Genomic DNA, 16,396 nt, shown 5'->3' on the forward strand with positions numbered 1-16,396 from the left:
AGGTCGAATTTGATTTTATATAATATCGGGTCAGATCAGGTCGGGTTCGGATATTAAAAATGAAAAAATTATCGGATCGAATACGAATTCGAGTATTGTATATTTAATATCGAATCGAATTCGAAGTGAGCAAAAACCCACCCCGACACGATCCATTGCCATCCCTAAGCGTGTCCATACATACCAAACTTTCCTTAATTACAAGCTTCCACGTGTAGGAGAAGACCCGACATCGATGGTCCCAACTCCTAGTCAAGAAATCAACTATTAAAAAATGTTAAAGACCACACCAATTAGCGTATAAAAACAGCAAAGCAGATGGATTGAAGAATCTCACGGAAGAAAAGGCATATATCAAACTCAATTTTGTAAGAACTGAATCAATATATCCTAAGCGTATGCACAGGGAACCGACACATGATTTCCAATAATAAATCATTGGAGATTATTATACGCTTGAAAGCAATTTGGAATCAGCAAACAGCCAGCCACTCTCCCTCCTGATGTTTTGAGAGTTGCGGTGATTGAGGATCATTATCGAACACATTTATCTCCCGACAATTCCATTGAGGCGCCAGTGGCAAGTGGTGTGCGTTAACAGTTAATAATCAGGGTAAACAAGTTAGTAGAAATTTGGCGCAACTTAAAGATGCTTTTAACATTTCATTCATAAAACTCAATGCTCTATGTTTCATTTTTCTGAAATTAGTACAAAGTGGGAGGAAAGCCCTTGTTCTGTAATATACTGTTGTAGCGTGAATCTGCCAGGGCCACAGGCAGTTCATTCTGCCTATTCTCATGCCGCGAAAATAGCATCTATAATCGAACCATCGGCTTTCGGACATCGTTTCATGGGGAAGGTTTCCAATCAAATTGAAAATTATTAAAACCATTAACTGCTCCTAGCCCATTTAGTAGCTGGTTCCCCAAATCCTGTTGTTGGTGACTCGTACCTTGATCCCGTGCCATTGATGTCATTCCAACCCTTCCATCCATGACAGGGTTATTACTCATAGCAGCTCTGATTCCATTGACTAAAGCAGACTGGCTAAACCCACCACCCATTGAACCAAACCCACCACCACCACCACTAACACCGATACCTGAATTATTGACAGTTCCATTCCCAACCAAACCGTTGCCACCGTTGAGAACTGAATTGTTACTCGTTGGCAACATTCCATTTACACTCTTCACATCATTGCCTAGAGTGGCAACTCCGCCCATGCCATTAAGTTGGACAGACATTATTTCATGAATAATTTTCCCAACAGAGCTTTGTGATTCAGTTGGGTCAGCCTTACCAGAAAGAGCTGGCTGATGCATGGGCACATTAACTGGGGAATTTGCAGAACTCATGTGACTAGAAGCTGCTAAGGGACCATGAGGAGGATTATTAGATGAGGAGGGTGTTGGTGACTGAAATGGAGATGGATTTGCTTGCGCTTGCACTTGCAGTATTGTACTAGAGGAACCAGGGGAAGGAATCTGAACAGAATTTCCACCATAGGGACCGTTTGCATTATTCATAGAATTCTGCTGCCTGGAGTTCATGGAATTCTGATGCATAAGCCCAACATTGGCGGCAGTAGATGTTGACGCAGATGCTGCATTAAGAGAGTTATTTACATTAGCCACACCATTGTTAGCGGCAAGCTGCATCCCTGAAGCCTGGGCAGAACTTTGATCACTATTAGAGCTCTGGGCAATGGTTTGCTGTTGTGGTGTCCGCTGCTGCTGATACTGTTGCTGTTGTAGCTGTTCCTCAGGCTGTTGAGCTTGAGCATGAAAACCAGATGAAGTACTTGATCTTCGAGGGAACTTAGCCAAACTCTCTTTGAGGAAAAAAAAAAAAAAAGAGATGAAAAACCTACTCAGATATTATTGAGCCCAATATGAGAACAAATGAATCTGAAACTACACAAGTATAAGTTCTTATTTCTGTCTGCACAGTAATCATTATTTTGCAATCATGGGGGAAATAAAGAAAACCTCAATCACTACATGGAAGCAGAGTAGTTTGCATCAGATGGAGCAAGTTTTTTACAAACTTAAGTACATATTGAGCAAGAGAAGCTTCTAATGAGAATGATATTCTAAAGCAGAATTAGAGCTTTATAAGAGGTATGGAGAGCGCGTGTGATGATAATTGTAGTCAACCAATTCCTTTATACGGTATATGCCAGAAGCAAAATGCTTTGAGTCCCTACAGTGATACAAAATCAGCTTTCCTTTGAAAGACCAAAACCACGTGTTTCAGGAACAGTCATTTCTGTATTAGCCAAAATTACCACAATAACACTAGACATTCAAACACCAAATTGTTTACCTAAGTACCTATTTAGACTAAAGATAAAAATAAAGACATAACTGTAGGGGACCTAAACAAACCACACATGACCGAACTTTACTATGTTTGTCTAATTAACAAATCTTGAAATATTATTCGTGATCGTTGTTAAACTGAATAAACAAACAAAAACCGAGCTTATTCATGAACTGTTCGTCGAACACTCTGTTCGTGTATACCCTGGATGTATTGGACTTGGGTTTCCTTTTTTGTGAAAATGGCCCAAAGGCCACATAAAATATAAGGACTTTTTTAGTCTTTTCTCACACGGTTGATATTTAAAGGGTTTTAACTCATTTATTTGCTTTGAGGGAGTCAGGTAGGTTAAAAAAAAAAAAAGAAATCAGAAAAGAAAAGGAAGAAAATAGAGTTTTGCACAGCCTCGATCAAGAGACTAAATCTAGGTCGATTTGTGGTCCAATATACCTAAAATTTTATTGTGTTCACGACTCACAACTCTACATTTTGAATGGTTGAGATTGGATTTAGAGCTCCCAACCAAAAGATTTTGTGAGTATTTGTTAAACCATCAATTTGGTGAGATTTTTTCAATTTTTCTTATAATTTTTTTGCCAAGATTATTTAATCTTGAGCCATTATGGTTGATAGTTTAACAAACACCCACGAAATCCATAAGTAGGGAGCTCCAAATCTGATCTCCACTGTTCAAAATGTAGAGCTGTGAGTCGTAAACTGATAAAATTTCAGCTCAATTGAACTACAAATTGACCTCGATCCAGCTCTTTATCAAAACCGTACAAAACCCATTTTCTTCCATTTCTTTCCTTTTTGGTTTCCTTTCTTCCTTTTTGTCACCTATCCGACTGCCTCAAAACAAATAAATAAGGGTTAAAACCCTTTAAATATCAACCATGAGAAAAATAAAATAAAATAAAACAAAACATCCTCATATTTTAGGAGAGCTTTGGGCATCTCCACAAAGGAGGAAACCCAAGCCCAATAAGGTGTAAACAAACTGAATATGAATGAATTTTATTATGTTTGTGATTTGATCGTTTAATTAACAAACCCTGAAATATTGTTAGTGATCATTTATTATGTTTAATAAACGAACATAAACAAACAGAAATCAAGCATGTTCACAAACTGTTCGTCAAATGTTTTGTTCATTTACACCCTTACTTAACTACCTCTCACTTAATACATTCATATTCTGTCCAAATTTTTGACCCAGTGTCCCCGCAAAGATTGATCATCTTTCTTTATTCTTTATCTAGTATTTTGCATTACAACTATCCTAGGCTTCACCATGACATGAACATCTTTCATCTTGCTCTCTAAATCCTCCTTATACTCATATTAGTACAAAGTCATTAGTGAAACCATAGATTGATTCTACTGGTGAGTTTTCAATTTCCTTCAACTGCTTGCGACCTCTAGCAAGCACAATTAAGCATCATCTGACATAAATAGGAAGCATTATAAAGATGCCAAGCAATGCCTATATGATCTCACATTCCCTACTTTTAGTAAAAAACACGAGAAAAGCAACAAAAAGATCCCACAGAGACAAAGGGCTTTAATGAATGACAGCTACAAGAAGACAGGTTAATTAAAGGGTAATATTCTAACAAATCTATAAAAGAAACATAATTATGCACACTATTTGCAAAAAGCACGGGGTGAAATATGAACAAATCAGTAGTTATATCCTAAAATACACTATTTTCAACCGCATAGCTAAACAAACACATTGGGCTGCTAATAGCTAGAAAGAAAGAACCCTTAACTATCCAAACTTAAAAAATCAGAACAATATCGAATGATCACAACCTATCAAAAGCCTATAACATCTATGGCTGTCAACCAGCTTATAAAACTCCATTGGAAATTAGTTTACAGGTAAACCAATACAAAATAGAGGGTACTAGAAACTGTAAAGAGCTACTGTGGGATGCCTGGATCAGTACTTTCAAGCATTTAAAAATATATTTTTAAAAAAATCCGATGAGAAAATAAAATAAAATAAATTTAGCAAGGGAAATCTTATCGAAACTTACCCATGGGTCCAGTCTTCGTTTCTCTACTGTAATCAATCAAGTCTTTCATGCTATTAACCACTTCAGATATCTGTTACAAACCCCAATATAAACAGAAACACTGCATTAGGAGGCTGTATATATTTTGATAGCATACTTCTTCAAAAAGGACATACAACCATAAAACTCATCTTCCCATTTTAGTTTTTTTCCTTTGTCATACCATGATAACAAACATTTTATTCACTATGGTACATCATAATAGTATAGTATTACACTTAGTCTTCATAAAGTGCAACTGCTAGAACACTTTGATGATGCAAGTATATTCAAGATGGATCCACAAAAACTTCAGAAGGTTGTGGAAATTAGTAATTTGTAGTGGGAAAACCTGCCAAGTAACATGAAAGGATTTAAAGGATATCAATTTGCCTTAGAAACCAAAGGAAGTTTTGGGAAAAAGGTAGAGCATGGTCTTTGAACTGCTAGAATCAATAAAAACAACTAAGGGCAATTTCAGAGTCCACAGAAATAACACAAGAAACTATCAAAGCTTAGTTGACGCTGGGTGTTCTCCGTGATCCTGTTTTCCCCCATAGAACTAGAAACATTTGCTGGCACAGTTATCAATAAAATCTCTGTACAGATTTTTTTCAGCCTTTATCTAGCAGCATTAGGGAGAAAGACACCATTACATGATTGCACAAATTTTCTCATCAACAAAAAATAGCAGAAAAAAACACGTCCCAATACAGAGTTTAAATTAGAAATGTGAACAAGGAAACAAAAAGCAGATTAATACTAAATATTAACAAAGTAGAGGCAAATATCTTGCAAAAAAATCCAAAATATAAGAAAACATCTCTCCAATATCCAAATTTATTGTAAGAAGATGCAAGAAATTACCTGAAGACACCGTACATATCTCTTTGTATAACCCAAATCATTTACCAATGGCACTTCTAAGGCTTTTGCCAATTGCCGAGCTGATGCTACAAACCTAAACTTTATTAATAGCGAATTAGAAATCCGTGAAAGCAGCAGAGGTCACACGTATAGATATTATTATTTAAATTAAAAAAGATAGAGGCATAAGGTGCAAGTTGATTTTATATGCACATTGCCCAGGTGAGTGTGCGTGCCTATGTGCGACCAAGATTCCTAGCCAGAATCTATCAAAATGGAGCACCTAACATAATTGTAAAGAGACTAAAGTACAAACCTTAGGACTATGAAACAGAGAATAATTATGTCAAGCAAAGCCAAGATTAATCTCAAAGAAAATATGGAATTATGGCCTTTATTGGAGTTGGACTGATTTAGGGCCTTATTCAAGCTAAAATTAATATTAGTAATTCAAATTTTTATGATCTTTAACACAGAAGGTGGTGGTTGCTTTCATTCTACATCATGTTTTCTTGATTGCAAGAATCATTATTCAAGTAGTTTTCAGGTTTGCTAGAGGTTGGAGATTTTGAATTTAAGAGCCTTATTTTAGGTTCTTTTATTATTTGATTTTATTTTCAGTTAAGAATTGTTAGTCAGGTTTGGTAATGCCCGGGAAGGAGACTACTGGAACTCTAAAGTTTTGTTCGTAACTTCTTTCAATTAATAAAAGGACAAGGGCGCAAGATTTTCACCAGCTTTTATCTTTCTTTTGGGTGAAGCAGAACAAACATTGTTACACTGTATATAAAGCCTTTAAAACAGTTAGTGTGTGAAGCCTCAGGAAATGTATGCATGACACATAGATCTTTTATATTCTTTTTCTCAGTCTTTACTTTCCAGCAGAATTTCAGATTTACAACCAGCCTTCTGTTGGAACCCAAGACAGCGCTTATAGGCAGACACAATCAATTCAACAACAAAACAAAACAATTTCCCACCCTAACCCTAATTTACTATTCAAGAAAATTTTACACAGCTGAGAGTTAGCAGACGGGTGTTTTCCTTTTGCTTAAGTTTCATCCATTACCAGCTAAATCATTTCCACCTTGATCCAAAAATCATCTAGAAGGATTACTGCTCTCATCAAATTAAATCCTATAATCATATATTCTTGTTCACCAGATAACCAACATTTTTTATGTGAAGTAATTCTCTAATCCTCATCAAGCTATGCCCTCAAGAGCAACGTTGTTTCAGCCTATTAAGTGTTTGGACCAGTAGCATGCATCCCTTGGATACCATGAAAGACATGTATACAAGCAATAACATCTAGTCATTACTATAATATTCTCAATTATTAAAAAAAAAAAAAACAAAATACACAGACACACAGGCCAATATTCCTCTATGCCACCTTCAGTGCAGATCATATAATTAAGAACACCAAAAGTATGTCCTCAAGGAAGAGTGACTGTCAATCAACCTCACAAGTTGTTACTCAAGCAGGAACAAAACATGTTTCACTTTTCTGCAAATAATTTCAAAGCTTCAAACATGTTTACTTTTAAATAATAGAGATGATGTGTATTAAACATAACTAATGAAACTGAAAAAAAGAGAAAAACTGCTTTACCCAAAAGAAAAAGTTTCCACACTAACATAATTGGCAACATCAACACAAAAGTTGTATGTGACAGACACAGCACATATAACTATGTCATGAGCAAGAGGAACACAAATGGCATGCACACTCTAGAGTAGGAAAAAGGAAGAAGGGAGAGAGATCAACCCAACCACCAAATAAAAAGGAAAGAATGGTCCGTTCAATCAGAAAAAGGCACAATAATAGAGGACATACAAGTTACAGTTATTCTGCAAGTCTGGAGCAGATAAATTTGTTGATGCATTTTGAGTTGCTGCTTGATACTTTTGAGCTGCGGTCCCAAGCTGACTAACCTGTACAACCCAAATTACTACCGTAAATGTGACTAATACCAAACAAACAGCAACATACTCTTACAATCCAAAGAATACAAATTAACAACCAGTAAAGATTCTATAAATGATAAAAAGGATTTACTCCTAATTTTAGGGAAAATAAGAAGATAAAGATGAAATCCAGAATGGTTATTCATATGATAGTTCAACATTGCCAGAATGGTGCAAAAGGAAATTTCAAGCATAAAATAGAAAGGTATCCCAACCTCTAGAAATGATAATCTTAAGCAGCATAAAAAGAATAAGACAAGTACATGGATCTCCTATTCTTCATCATATCCTAAGATGGAAATTATAGTTCCTACAGCAAATGTAAGCATAAAATACCGCTGAAAGTGATGACATTATAACAGTTTTTTACCACCATAGAGTCATAGACTTGTATTATCTTTGCAGGAATGAAAATGATGAAGTGATTACATACTGCTACAAAGAGTTTCAACTTGAACCACTCAATATAAAAGAAGCAACAGATGTAACAAACAAGGTATAAAAGATTGCATATAAACTCAATCAACCAGGCTCCGCAGGTTTCATACAGTTCAGGCATACTCTGCATGCAAGTCATTAGCATATATCTGACATTCTCAATCTATATACAACTTATTTGATCACAACCTGAGGTATCAACAATCTTCTAGGGATGAGTTCCTCATGACGCCGAGCACAAAATTCCCAAGAACATATCTGATAAAAAGAATGAAAGAGCAAGAAACTAAGTTAATAAGGCCTCAAGAAGTTCAAAGTTGCTAAAAAACCATTACTTCAATTTGTAACCTTCAGATCTGGTGAGAAAACTATCCGAAGTTGACCATCACGAACAACACGAAGTTGCTCAAAAACACTTTCTTGTATTGCTTTTGCATAGTCCAGAACAATTTGACCAGATGTGTTCTGATACTCACGGGGCATATCAACGTAAAGAAGTTCTTCCAAAGTACCACTTTCATATTTAATTTTGAAAAGCCTAGGGAGAACCTCAACAGTCGCCTCTACAAGCACAGTAGAAAGATATTAGATATATAGGAGTGATGGACAAATTAGCCACAAGAAACTAATATATACCAATTAAGCCAGAATAAGATGACAATTAAGTTTGTTGACACGCCAAAAAAATAGAACTAATACATATTAGTCACATTAATATAAGATGGCAAACTAGTTGATTGACTGCAACACAAAAGAAAGAGGGACAACAACAAAAAGAGACCAAAAAAAAAAAGGAAGAGGACATACCAAAACCACGTCCTGGCTTGCAATTGCATATTTCACAGTGCCATACATCCTGTAACATTTTTACAACAGATAAATTATCCTTTGCATTACTAGTTTGCTATTAAAAACAGAAACAAAAAAAATCACACATACAAAGATGCTGATGACATCTGCAGGGCACAAAGACTGAGGAGATATTTCATCTATAAGTATTAATGGGGACCGAGCAAACTAACAAAGACATAAAGTTCTAAAGATAATTGACCTCGTTCAATTACATAAGATGCCAATTGAATGAGCTTCAGAGTCAGAAATCTCAGCAAGTTTTTATCAGAAACAGACCTGAGGAAAAACGCCAGTTGTTTGGCGGCCACTTCCGTACATAGAAACACACCACTTCTTTTTGGCATTTGGAGCAAAGTACTCGGCAACAAATTTTCTCCAAAATTCAATATTGTTGTCCTACATGAAAAACAGGAATGTTACAGCCACAAAACCACTGAATAAATGTGGAAAATAGATCTTCACACCATGGAGATCTTACTTCTGGTCTATGTTGTTGCTGATACATGTAATGTGTCAGACGCCGGGCACACATCCCAGGCTCATACACTGGTTTCGCAGGTGATCTCAAAGGCAAATTCTGCTGATGAAACTGCTGTGGTAATTGAGACCTTTGTTGAGGCATTGCTTTCAAAAGCTGTTGGTGTTGTTGTAGCTGCAAGAGTCTATGTTGATGCAAAAGATTAATTTGGGTAGCAGCAGCTTGTGAGGGCTGCCGTGACATGTGGAGTAACTGCTGCTGCTGCTGCTGATGCAAAAACAATGACTCTGAATGTTGGGGTTCCATTTTTACCTGTGCCAAAGTTCTCATAGGTGGGATTTGTTGTGGTTCCAATTTCACTGCAGCAAGATTTCTTAGTGATTGCAACTGCTGTTGTTGTTGCTGTTGCTGCTGGCCATGAGAATCATTAGTCATTTGTGGCTCCATTTTGACAGCCCCAACACCAGCCAACCCTCCTCTCATAGATTGAAACTGTTGCTGCTGATGCTGCCCTTGTTGGCTGTTGGAAGGGGCAGAGAACTGTTGCATTGCTTGTTGACCATGTTGGAAATGTTGTGACTCGAGTTGTTGGGATTGCTGTTGATCTGGCAAAATATGGTTACCAGAAAGGTTTGAAAATTGCTGAACTTGAACTTGAACAGATGAACCAGGGTTTTCAATGTTTGATGGCACAAATGATGATAAGGGAGCATTAAACCCCATCCCGTTACCTATATTTGAAAGTGAACCAGATTCAGCCCCAGAGTCAATTCCTCCAAGCTGGCTACTCCCAGGACTAGAAAGCTGAGGGTTTCGACCCCCATTTCCAAAAGACTGATTAAGAAGGGAAGATGCATTGGGCACATTCCCAAGCATATTCATATTATTAAACTGAGTGCGAGGCGACATTAATGAAGGGAACCCAGTTGGAGAACGAAGACCACCCCCTTGGGCTCCGATCATCCCTGAATTTGACCGCAAAAGAGAAGATGTAACCGACTGCGCACCACCTAAAGGAGTAGAAGGCCCCGACGGTACCATGTTTCAAGAATCACTATCTAACACTCACTCACAAAACTGCAACAACTATCTTAAACAACATGAATTCAATGAAATAAACTACAGTTACAAAGAAAACACAGAAACACAGCCCTAGAGCTCAAAGAAATCAGCAGTTTATCTCCAACTTGGCTGCTTTCAGCTTCGTACTCATTGTGCAGTGTGCACAAATAAGAAAAGGCAAGTTCTGTGCCTGAGCATATTGCTTTCTGTTCTACAATACAAGATGCCAAGACCAAAGAAAACCGAAGTCCATGAACGAGCTCTGATTCTGAGCATTCTAAAATTGCATTCTCTCCAAAATTGCTTTAGCATGAATCCCTATATATATATATAAAAAATCAGATCCACAGCAATATATGTCCTTCCAAAATAATTAAACAAACAAACTCTAAAATCCGGATAACCATAAAATCAAACTGCAATCAAATCCTAAAGAAAATCCAAATCTCAAAAATTCATAAACACCATCAAAAACCAACAAAATTTTAGTTAAAGTTCAAAAAAAAAAAAAAGCACCAAAATCAACTTACCAAGCTCAAACTTTTACCCTCCAAAAAACTCAAGAACTGCAATTTAGCTTTATAAAATAAAAAATAATGCTTACTAAAAAAACCAACTAAACCCTTCTCAATGGAGCTCTTAATAGCACAAATCAACAATTCAAAACTTCCAATAAGTAAAACAAGAAAACGATCCAAAACTTTGAATAAGTAAAACAAATAAACAAGAAAATAGCACAAGAGTCAAACTAAAAGACTTACCAAAGTTAAAAATTCAAGAGAAACAAAGAAAAAAAAAAAAAAAGAGAGTTAACAAATCTTGAAAGCTTTGATTTTTTTTTTTTAAACTCTCTTTCTTTTATTTTTTTATTTCAACAAACTGAAGCGATAAAATATCTTTCTATCTCACTTATCAAAAAAAAAAAAAAACGCTTTTTGCTCTTTTGCTTTTTTTTTTTTTTTTCAATCAGCTCTTCTCCTTTTCTTAGCTTCCTTTCTTTATTTCACTTTTTTTTTTTTCTTGTCTCCATATATGCCCTGTTCTTCCTCGCCGTTTTCTAGAGAGAAAGAAGAGAGCGAAAGAAATAAATTTTTTAGAGAGAGAAAGGGAAAGTGTATTTGTTAAGTCCTTGCGGACGTCAAAATTGTATTCGATGAGATTGATTTTTTTTTCTTTCAAGAGCTTAGTTGAAATTTCTTAAAATAAAAACTATTGTTATCGATGTGCAAAATTTTAAAATTTTTTTAAATTTTTATTATATTTTATAAATATATATTTTTATTAAAAATTTTAATAAAATCTTTATTATTGAATAAATTTAATAATTTAAATAAATTTAATAATTTAAATAAATTTAAATTATTAATAATTTTTTAATAATTATTTTATATATTAAAATCAAAGCCTAAACTAACGTACGGTATTTTTTGTAAAATTTATATAATAATGTAATAAACAAAATAATTTTATTATCTAGATAATCTTAATACCCGTATTTTGAAATTATTTTTTATTAACAATCAATAATTTTTAAGAATTAAAAATTATTAAGTTTGGTATTACTAAAAATAAAATATTATTTTGTTTAAAAATTTGAAAATAATAATACATATTATAATAGTTATACAAATTAATAATTTTAAAATTGTTTAAAGATAATAATTTATAAAATATTAATAACATTTAATTATTTTATAATAAAATATACTTAAATTATTAAATCGATAAATATATTTATCAATAGATAAATTAATTTTTATAACATAAGTTATGTAAAAAAAAATATTTGAATTAAAAAAATCAATCTATTAAATTCATAAAACCAATATAATATTAAGTATAATTGGTCACTTTAAAAAATCTTATTTTCTTAAAAACTTTAAAATTAATTAAAATTTATTAAAAAAATAATTTTGATTTATAAAAATATATTTGAGTTTCAAAATATAATTACTTGTGAGTAAGAATTAATACTTTCACAATATCCATTTTAAAAATAATACTAATTAATCATATGCTATTTTTTTAAAATAACATATGATTAATTTGGGTTATTAATCCATTTAGAATTTGATTTGATTTTTTTTTTTTTTTCGTTTTCTCTAATAGCTTAGATGATATTTCTTAAAATAAAAAGTATTATTATCAATGTGCAAAACTTTAAAAAAATTTTAAAAATTTTAATATATTTTTTAAATAAATATTTTATTAAAAATTTAAATAAAATTTTTGTTATTGAATAAGTTTTCTTTTTATTTGATGAAATTTTTTAAAACCATATATTAAAATGTATAATTACATAAATTAGTGCATAAATTTTAAAAAAATTAGATATGTTTTTAAATAAATAATAATTATTAAAAATTTTAATAAAATTTTATTTTTAATAATTATAAATAAATTAATATTAATATTAATATTTTTAATAATTTTTTATTATATATAAAAATCAAACCTAAGGGAATTTAAGAAAGAAACATCTATACTAAAAACAAGTTTTTAAAGAAAATAGCTAAATCATTTGAACTAAATTTTAAATTTATGATTTTTTATATATTATTTTTTCTCATTAAATTCTATTCAAATTTAAAGTTTTATTAATATTTTATTAAATAACTTTAATAAAAATTTCAAAAACTTCTTCTCAAAAACTTTATATAAATTTCGTCCGGGTCTCTTTCCCTTTTTCACCTTTTTTTTTTTTTAAATCAAATCAAATGCTATTCTTTCTCTTCACTTTTGTTTTTTTATTTTCATGGGATGGATATAATGGCATGTGCTGATGTGCATACATAATCAACTCCATCCATCAATCATGTATGAAGGATGTGGATGATGGGATGTATCAAAGTGATTGATTTTGAGTTCTATTTTACTCTGTTGCCCTTTTTGCGGGTGGCGTAAAGAGTTCCTTGCTTGTGAATGCTTTAGACCAAATTATGCTACATGATCCTTCTAGCACTTCCATTTTAATAGTAAAAGTGATCATCTCTTCCAATTTTATTTCATGTACGATATAAAAAAATTCTATTTTTTCATCACAAATTTTTAAATTTACTTCAAATATTAAATAAAATCTTTTATGGTTTAATTTTTCTCTTTCCCTTTTCTTTACCTTTTTTTTTACTAATAATTTCATAATATGAGAATACAAAAATAAATTACAAATATTAGAATTTAAACTCAAATATATTAAATATCATCTCTAAATAAAAATAATTATATAAATTAATTAAATTAAAACTCAAGTCCTCTATTTTCTTTTTTTCCTTTTTAGTTTCTACCAAAAATAAATAAATAAATATATATATATATATGGTAATCAATTTGGCAACTCAATCGTTAAGGTGTCTTTTGTCATAATTATATTATCCAAAACTTTGATTTAAATGATTTTATTAATATAAATAAGTCATCACCAATATTTTATAATTAAATATGATTAGTCACTTAAAAAAACTTATCTTTTTAACAATCTTAAAATTAATTAAAATTAATCAAAAAATAATTTTTATCTAAAAAAATATATTTTAGTTTAAGAATACGATTACATGTGAAAAAAGTTTAATACCCTCATAATGCTCATTTCAAAAATGATATAAATTAATTATATGTTATCTTTTTACCTTAATAAAATGATTTTTAAATTTGTTATTTAAAAATAATTCCTTTTGTTCCTTTTTCAAAAATATTTTTATTTTTTTTACCAATTTTACTTTATTTCATTTTTCAAAAATTTTCTTGAAAAAAAATTATTTTTATTTTTATATGAAAAATGAACAAGAATCTTATTTGTAGAAAAACTCTTCAAATGTTTCAATATGTTAATCATGTTAGAAGAAATTCTCTTACCTATAGATTTTTTAAAAATTACTACTCAAATTTTCTTAAAATCCTATCTTCGGAGGTTCATGTTCATTTTCATAATAATTCATGTAATTTTATTCTTTTTAGAAAAATCTTTATATTTTTTAGTATTAAATTAAATAAAACAACAATAAATGGAAGCCTTTTATATTGAATAATTTTTTAAATAGTTCAATATTTTGGTAATATATTAGAAAAATATCCTCACGTAGAGATTTTTGAAAAATTATTACTAAGACTTCTTTAATATCCCAATCTTAGAGCTCACAGTTACTTTCAACTTTGCTACTAGAAAAGAAGAATAAAAGAAAAAGCTCTGGAATGAACACACAAAAAAACCAATAAGAACATACATAGAGATTCGAACTTGTAAACACTGTATTTAGTCTAAGCCTGAATTGATTGGACTTAAACGACTTAGGCTTAATCTGATTGAGCCCAAACTAGTCGGGCCTAAATTAATTCAAGCCCAATTACCCATTTCATTTTATATTTTATATTTATTTTATTTTTAAATTTTTTGTTAGGTTTTATCTTTATCCATTTGTATATATCTAACGTTGATTATTCAGTTATTTATTTGTTATTAAATTTTTTATCTAAATTTTATTTATTTATCTTTGATTTTTATTAATTTATCTTTAGTTTTTATATTATTAGATTAGGTGTTTTAAAAAAAAAGAAAAAATAATTGAAAGAAAAAATCAAAAGGTCAAAGATTAATGAACAGAAACTGATAAAGATCATATTTGGAAAAAATGAGATAATTGATGTTATCAGAATAAAAACTTAAGGATTTTTCTTTTGTTTTAGATAAATTCCATTATTTTTTCAATTAGTGATAAGATGGATTTTTTTATTTTTGAAGAATTTGATTTTCATGAAAACACCAATTAGGCCAATGAATTATCATATAAATAGTTTTCCATCATCACAAAAAAAAACACAAGGATCACAAGCAAAAAATAGAGAAACCAACACAACAAATAGTTTGCAAATCTTGGCAAAAAAAAAAGAGAGAACGTTCTAAAAAAGGATTTTCTAGACTTTTTGTGTTTTTAGAGTTCTAAAAAACGGATTTTCTGGACTTTTTGAGTTTTAGGAATTTAAGTTGGTATTTTGAAGAATTCTAGAATATTATAAAGAAATTTGGAGTTTTGGTGAATTTGTTATATTGTTTTTGGAATTTATTTTTTGCAATTTTCTAGTTTTCGTTGAATTTTTTGGCTACTTCTGAGCAATTTTTTTCAATTTTTGGTGATATTTTCTAGAAACCGGTAGGCATTCAACATGTGTTCATCCAGTTTTAAAAATAGAGAGACAGAGAAAAAGAAAGAAGAAAGAGAGAAGAGGAGAAGAAATCTAAAGAAAAAAAAAATTAAAAATTTTATACTTAGGTTATACAAAGCCATTTAAAGAACTTTAAGAAGACAAGATCGACGTGTTTTTAAGTGAGTGACCCAACCTATGCCTCACTTGACCCGCGTTTCTAAAATTGGTTTTCTGTTGAACCAACTGAGCCATTTAGCTGAGCCTTAAGCCGTTTCACCCAAGCTATTCTTTTATACTTTGAGCCGTCTATTTTAAGCCTCCGAGCCAAGTTGCCTTTCTAGTATATTTTGTTATTTATTTATTTATTTTGTTATTTATTTTGTTATTTTTTTCTTTGTTTGTCGTCCACATATGTGTTTTTTTATTATTTATTTATTTGTTCTACATTTATTTGTTATCTATTATTTTGTAAATATTTTTTAAAAAAAATTAAAAAAAAAAAGATAACGTTACCAACATATTGGAGAGTTCAAATTTTTGTAAAAAAATAAAATTTTCAAACAAAAAAAAATCTTATCAACATATTGAAGGATTCAAGTTTCAAAAAAATTTTAATAAAAAATTGAATCTTACCAATATATTGAAATATTAAGATTTTTAATAAATTGTTTTAATAAAATAAAGTCTTACCAACATATTAGAAGGCAATTTGATTTTCAAAATAAGGTTTTACCAATATATTAGAGAATCTTATAAATTTTTTCATAAAAAACAAATTTTAAGAAAAAATTAAAAAATAAATTTTAATAAAATCTTACCAACATATTGAAAAGCAATTTGATTTTCAAAATAAAGTTTTACCAACATATTGAAGAATTTTATGATTTTTAAATAAAATTTAAATTTTTTTAAAAAAGTAGTTTTTCATAAAATCCTACCAACATATTGGAGAATAATCTCTAACAAAAAATTTTATCAACATATTAGAAGATATTTTTAAAAATAAAGTGTTATTTTACAAAATTAGATTTTGAATCTCTGATAATTAAATTACTAGGAGCATTGCAAATAGCAATCTCTATGTAAATTCTTAAATGAGAAATCATTTTTAAATTTTACCAATAGATTGAAGGATTTATATAGGAATTTTCGATACCAAGATTCTCAATCTCATTTGATTATCTACATTTAAAATTTTTT

General features: G+C 30.8%; 1 protein-coding gene across 1 annotated transcript; it reads right to left on the reverse strand.

The window, feature by feature from the left end:
* Positions 1–622: 622 nt before the first annotated feature.
* LOC111315680 (transcriptional corepressor SEUSS-like) lies at positions 623–11,205 on the reverse strand. The gene is made up of 10 exons (XM_022917590.2): positions 10,819–11,205; positions 8,996–10,375; positions 8,794–8,913; positions 8,473–8,521; positions 8,014–8,228; positions 7,855–7,923; positions 7,097–7,194; positions 5,257–5,350; positions 4,372–4,441; positions 623–1,835 (listed from the first exon to the last, which is right to left on the reverse strand). The coding sequence occupies exons 2-10, from the start codon at positions 10,034–10,036 to the stop codon at positions 850–852; spliced, it is 2,742 nt and encodes a 913-aa protein (XP_022773325.2). The 5' UTR covers positions 10,037–10,375; positions 10,819–11,205; the 3' UTR covers positions 623–849.
* Between the last annotated feature and the right edge of the window lie 5,191 nt (positions 11,206–16,396).

Source organism: Durio zibethinus, chromosome 20 (genome assembly GCF_047325235.1).
Source record: "Durio zibethinus cultivar Kanyao isolate XHJ-2024 chromosome 20, ASM4732523v1, whole genome shotgun sequence".
Classification (NCBI taxonomy): Eukaryota; Viridiplantae; Streptophyta; class Magnoliopsida; order Malvales; family Malvaceae; genus Durio; species Durio zibethinus.

Excerpts from the sequence above, each read along its gene's own strand:
- LOC111315680 (XM_022917590.2), bottom strand. The coding sequence starts at position 10,036 with ATGGTACCGTCGGGGCCTTCTACTCCTTTAGGTGGTGCGCAGTCGGTT. Across the intron at positions 5,351-7,096 it reads TTGCAGAATAACTGTAACTT|GTTTGTAGCATCAGCTCGGC; the intron begins GTATGTCCTCTA and ends AATAAAGTTTAG. Across the intron at positions 4,442-5,256 it reads GATATGTACGGTGTCTTCAG|ATATCTGAAGTGGTTAATAG; the intron begins GTAATTTCTTGC and ends GGTTTGTAACAG.